At 34.6% G+C, this 6,511-nt stretch overlaps 1 protein-coding gene across 1 annotated transcript in view; it reads left to right on the top strand.

Annotated features, from left to right (window-relative positions):
* PLSCR4 (phospholipid scramblase 4) overlaps window positions 1-2,496 on the top strand; it is a 31,807-nt gene extending 29,311 nt beyond the window's left edge. Inside the window, exons 7-8 of the mRNA XM_006869875.1 lie at window positions 1,021-1,179; window positions 2,449-2,496. Of these exons, the coding sequence (XP_006869937.1) occupies window positions 1,021-1,179; window positions 2,449-2,496 (207 nt within the window). The remainder of the gene's footprint in view (window positions 1-1,020; window positions 1,180-2,448) is intronic.
* The last annotated feature ends 4,015 nt before the right edge of the window (window positions 2,497-6,511 follow it).

Here is a 6,511-nt window from a genome sequence, read left to right as displayed (position 1 = left end):
TGGATCATGACAAGCTATGGACAACACTGAGAAGTATGAGTATTCCAGATTATATGAATACTAACAACCAAATTGCTTTGTAAGATCCTGAATTATATTATTGGGTACAACATTACTAGGAGCTGAAACCTTAAATTTTTCTTCTTTTTTCTAGTTTTTAAATCTCTACTTCATTCTCATAAAAAACGCTATATCAGGTTTACAAATCCTAGTTACCACAGTATTGTAGCTAAAATGAGAGAAAATGTGACAAAATCAGCAATTATTTAAATGACAGCAGGAACAAAATAAACTGTGCTTCTGTGCTTGTAGCTTTTACACACAAAATCACATGATTCCAAGTGTCATTGTAATTGAGTAATAATAACACCTTTGACTGGAGTGCATTGTTGTTGTTAAGTGCCCTTGAGTCGGTTCTGAGTTTCCAAGGAGCAGCTGATGAATTTGAACTGTCAACCTTACAGTTAGTTGTTAAGTGCAGTTAGCAGTCCAGTGCTTATTCTTCCACACCACACCAGGAGAGCATTGTTGTTGTTGTTAAGTGTCTTGGACTTGGTTCTGACTCATAGCAATGCTTCTAGGGTTTCCAAGGAGCGGCTGGTGAATTTGAATTGCCAACTCTGCAGTTCACATCGATATTGCGGTTCAGTGCTTTATCCCACAGTAATACCCCAGGACTCCTGGAGAGCATTAGAAGGTTCAAAAAGTAAATAAATTTAACACAACACACAACTTTTATAGACAGTCATGTTGATATCACCCCATCTGACATTGTTACCAGGTGTGGTCTGCATCACCAGTACCTGTCTAGAGAGGGCACTGAATATAACCAGCTCAGGTATTCACCAATTGAAAGTCAATTAACTCTTCATAGTCATCAGTTAGGTTGTGTGAAATTCTGGAATCATGTATCCTTTTCCTGAATTCCCTTGATGCTGTTTCACTTGAAAACTATTTCTGGATACACAAGTAAATTTTAATAGCTTTTTATCATCATAATGTCACCTTTTGTCTTTCTAGATCAAATCTCCTGATGGTGTGTCTAACATTGGTGATATCACTAGGAAGTGGAATGGTTTGTTATCAGCAATGGCAGATGCTGACCACTTCGATATTCACTTCCCATTAGACCTGGATGTAAAAATGAAAGCCATGATCTTCGGAGCTTGCTTCCTCATTGTAAGCATTTCCTTTTTAAGTTATCATGAATGTAGGATTCTTTCTGATAAGAAGCAGAGTAGTACAGTGGAAAGGGAGTTCATTTTGGAATTGCAGCACCTCCTGACATGACTTCTGCAGAACAGGTTTATATCCAAGCCTGTTTTCTCATCTGTTCAATGGAGATGAAGACACTTACTTTTCAGAGTTATGAATGTTACCTATAATGTCTGTGAATTGCCTGATAAATTAAAATGATAATATTCTCAGTATTGCTTTTGTAGTTTATAAAATATTATAATACTACATACATTATATAATACTAATGATGAAAAGAAATCCTGGTGTGACGTTGTAGGTAAATGTGCTGGGCTGCAAAGTGAGTTTGAACTGCAAAGTTGGCAGTTCAAGCTCACCATCTCCTCAGAAACCCTGTATAGGGTCACTTTGGGTCAGAACTGATTCCATGGCACTTAACAACAACAATGATGAAAAGACTTTTCGTTCCTGTAGTACTGCTCTGCCTTATAAATTATTAACACATAAATTGCTTCCATTTAAATATTAGTATAAATTTCAACATCGCTAAAATATAATTTAAGGAGCTCTGGTAGCGTAATGGTTACGAATCGGGCTGCAAACATTAAGGGCAGCAGTTTGAAACTACCAGCCTCTCCGCTGGAGAAAGATGAGGCTTTCTGCTCCCGTAAGATTTACAGCCTCGGAAACCCTGTACAGGGTCGCTATGGGTCGGAACCTACTCAATGGCACTTAACAACAACAACAACAAATATATTTTAGAATGCTGGTGAGATGCTGTAGAATGAACACTGGACTGCTAACTGCAAGGTCAGTGGTTCATATCCACCAGTTGCTCCTCAGAAATCCTATACAGGGTCGCTTTGAGTCAGAACAGACTCAATGGCACTAAACAACAACAACAAAATATATTCTAGTATAGTATTTTCATTTATATAAAAACAGGACAGTATCAAAATGTGTTCTTTTTAAAATTAATAATTATTTACATATGCTTTCTCTTTAAAAATTATTTTATTCTGGCTATCTTGTAAAAATATTACTGTTAAGAAAATAAAACAAATTGAGGTACTTAATAATTGATAGATAGATAGAGTGGGTTAATGCGCCAGACTGCAAAGTCGGAGGTTCAAGCTTACCAGCTGTTCCTTGGAAATCCTATACAGAGTCCGACTTGACAGCACTTCATAACAATATATATGTGTGTGTGTGTATATATATGTATATAAATAATCCTTTTTCCAATTTCAGGATTTCATGTATTTCGAAAGAGCTTCACAACGAAATCGAAGAAGATAGAGGGATACAGCAAATCAACAACTATGGCTATTTATAAAAGATCGGTTTTTTAATTGGATTGAATTTACAATCAGCTCTCAGTTATTTGCAAGTATACTTCTCAACTTTGCAGACTGTTTCATAGGCTGTTAACCTTGGCAGGCAGACTGAGAGTATGAGGGTAGGAACATAAAGTAAATGTGTGTTTCAATTGAGTATCTCTACTTGGTAGGCAGGAGTTCACCCTGAAAAAGTCATGACTCCTTAACTAAATAAACAAAGACACAATAGGCTTGAAAACACTATAAACATAAGATAAGGAAAATGAGTCCCAGAGCTCTTACATTAATAAGTATCGAAAAGGTTGGTTTTCTAGAGCTTCTTTGTTGGAATAGATGATAGTGGTTTCCATTTCCAACTGTTTCCTCCCTTCTCTCTGTCAACATGTCTGTTACTGAAGACAAACTTGATTCCAGATGAAGTGAATGATGCTCTTTATCTTTAAAAAAAAAGAAGGACACAAGTATTATTTTTTATTGTATAATAAAAATTTTTAATTGTACAAAAACTTCATTTACAAAGCTTATAAACTTTGATTCTATTTCAAAACAAAACATAGTATTTTTTATCATAGGATTTGTCTTTTCCATCTCTGTTTCCTCATTTATTATCATGGACAGTCAGGAGGTTTCTAGAAAACAAGATGAGACAATCAGGAAAAGAATTGATCAAGGCACCAGTCAAGCAAGATCATGTCCATATAAGAAGCTTGCAAGTAATTCATTTAACCTCTTTGTCACTAATGCCTTAAGTATAAAACGAGAAGCGTGGCCTGCTCTCTCTCTAAAACTGCCTGTCTCATCTTTGTCTCTCATTTGATGTAATCCAGAGGAGATATTTGTGTTTTTTTCTTCTGGATGATCCTTGATAGTTTATTGTTCTAATGGCGAGAGTTGGAGTTTTTATTTTCAAAACTTTTAATGTGACATACTATGTTGGTTGGTTGGTTATGTGCCATGGAGTCGGTTCCGACTCATAGCGACCCTGTACAGGGTTTCCAAGGCTGTCAATCTTTATGGAGCAGAAAGCCTCATCTTTCTCCCACGGAACAGCTGGTAGTTTCAAACTGCAGACGTCGCGGTTCACAGCCCGGTTTGTAACCACTACGCTACCAGAGCTAGCACTTTATAAAACCAAAAACTACAGATTCTAGCAGTGTTTAATATTGCTTCACTGCTTTTTACTTACATGAGAGATACATCTGTAGTTCTCCCAAGAAGAAAATAAAACATTAATGCTTTTTCTTTGTTATCCACAGCTTATCAGTAAAGATTATGTAGGATCTATAATTCTAAAGGAGTCCTGGTGTGGAGCTGTAGGATAAACAGTGGACTGCAAATTCAGTTTGAACTGCACTTGGCAATTCAGCCTCTCCAGGTGCTCCTTGGAAATGCTATCCGGGTTGCTATGAGTTGGAACCCATTCGATGGCACATAAAAACAGCAACATAATTAATAACCATTTAAAAATTGTACTTGTTTGTATTCAGTCAAAACAGTGAATATACTTTAAGTAATCAACTTACTTTTATTGCACTTCAGCTTCTTATCTGCATATGGACTGTATTCTTTCAACATAACCAATATATGGTATATAATTACATTTTTCTGCTCAAGAATAAATTTGAAAGTATGTTCTTCTGCTCTATATTAATATTTTTTAAAAGCCTGTGTGTTCTTAGTTGTGTTTTTTCTGACATGGGGTCCTTAGCCCACAACTCTTTTGAAGTAAAAGGCAGTTGCTTCATTTTTTAATTATATTCATCCATTCATGTAAAAGTTGTTTTATTCAGTTTCTTTTATGTTAATTTTAATATACTAACTTAAAAAAGGTTTAAAAGTTATTACTAAAACCGTAATTTTTCTGCCTTATATTTAGAAATGGAGCAGATACATATTGTTTCTTGTAATGATATATGACATTTTATATAGAAAAGAAAACAAATAGCAGTTAAGAAGCTTACCTATATAAACTCTTCATTTCTACTGTCCATTCAAAGACCTGCTGCATAATCTTAACAAATATATATATAGTAAGCATAAGACATGATATTTCAAATGTCTGCTTAAAGTTTTCGTGGGGTTAACAGATCTTTTACAGTGATATTTTCTATTTCTTTTATACAAACACCATGTGTCTTATATTTTTACACTATACTTCATATAATTTTTATAAATCGTATTTCATTGTGCAGAATGGATCAGGTTGATTTAGAACAAGCAGCGATTATTCTATGAAATTTGTGTACATTCATGTTTCATCATATTGTTTGTGACTTTTAAATAAATCTTACACTGGTTAATATTAAAGTAGTGTTCTATTTTTTGACTTGTGGTCAGTATTTGAATACTTATCAAAGGAATTTTCGAAGTAATGTATTAATTATCAGGAACTTTCAAGACCCTTGCTTTTTTACTAAAATCTATTCTGTAGTTTTTCATAATGGTGAATAGCTTTCTGATATAACTAAGTTATTTAAAAATGCCTATTGTGGATTCTTTTATTTAAGATGCAATTAAATATCAAAGATGAGTGTCAGTATCATTGTATCATTCAGGTAAGCAAATAGAATTTGCAACTGTCTTTAAATAATGTTTTGGGTTTTTTTAATTTCTTAATGAACAGATTTTTCAGAAATTATATCAAAAGATGGCCATCAGACTAATTTATGAGTCGGATTTTCCAACCACCTGGATGTTAATTAAGTTGACATATGGAATGAGCAGAGTGGTTCCAGACTATGGCGTCTTGCCTCTTTGACACTTAACAGTTAGCTACTTTTCAATCCTTTATTCCCTACAATGTATATTGGAAGATGAAAGTTCAGCAAATTCATAAGTCTAAATTTAATAAACTGTTACCAAATTCAGCTGTTTGGCTAGTGGCAAACAGGATTACCATGAGTCAGAATCAACTTGACAGCATTTAACATTTCTTGACCCAGTGGTGAGAATTTTTGTTTTCTTTACATTGAGTTTCAACCCATACTTGAAGTCTAGGTCTTTTGAATCCTCTTCACTTCCAGCAAGTAAGGTTGTATGTATCGTCTGCATATTGCAGGTTGTTAGTGAGTCTTCCTTCAATCCTGATGCCAAATCTGCATATAATCCAACATTTTAGATTATTTGCATAACATACTGATTAAATAAGTATGGTGAAAGAATACAACTGTGGCACACACTTTTCCTAACTTTAAATCATTCAGTATTCCCATTCTGTTCGAATGACTGCCTCTCTTGGTGTATGTACAGGTTCTTCATAAGCACAATTAAGTGTTCTGGATACTCATTCTCTGCAATGTTGTCCATAACTTGTCATGATCCACACTGTTGAAAGCCTTTGCACAGTCAATAAAGCACAGGTAAACATCTGTGCAGTAATTTCTGCTTTCAACCAAAATATCTGATGTCATCATTGATATCCCTCATTCCACGTTCTCATCTGAATCTGGCATAAACTTCTGGAAGTTCCCTGTCAATATATTATTGCAGCAATGTTTTAATTATTTTTTGCAAAATTGTACTTGCATGTGATATTAATGATATTGCCTGATGATTTCATGTTCTGTTGTGTTACCTGCATTTCTCTTTCAAATTTCTTGTCATAATTGAGTCAGTGCCTCCACTGCTGTATTAATTTGTTTAAAGATTTCAGTTACTATTCCATCAGTTCCTAGAGCATTGTTCTTTGCCAGTGCTTTCAGTGTACCTTGGAATGTTTCTTTTAGTTCCATTGGATCCTGATCATATGCTGTTTCTTGAAACGGTTAAACATCTGCTCATTTCTTTTTTATACAGTGTCTCTTTGTATTCCTTCCGTCTTTTTATGATGCTTTCTGCACCATTCAGTATTTTACCTGTAAAATCTTTCAGTATTGCAAGTCAAGGCTTGATTCTTCTTCTTCTTCTTCTTCTTCTTCTTCTTCTTCTTCTTCTTCTTCTTCTTCTTCTTCTTCTTCCTCTTCCTCTTCCTCTTC

This window comes from Chrysochloris asiatica, unplaced genomic scaffold, assembly GCF_000296735.1.
Source record: "Chrysochloris asiatica unplaced genomic scaffold, ChrAsi1.0 scaffold00136, whole genome shotgun sequence".
NCBI lineage: Eukaryota > Metazoa > Chordata > Mammalia > Afrosoricida > Chrysochloridae > Chrysochloris > Chrysochloris asiatica.
The sequence above is the reverse complement of the archived record's forward strand: the minus strand, read 5'-3'. Positions and strand labels throughout refer to the sequence as shown.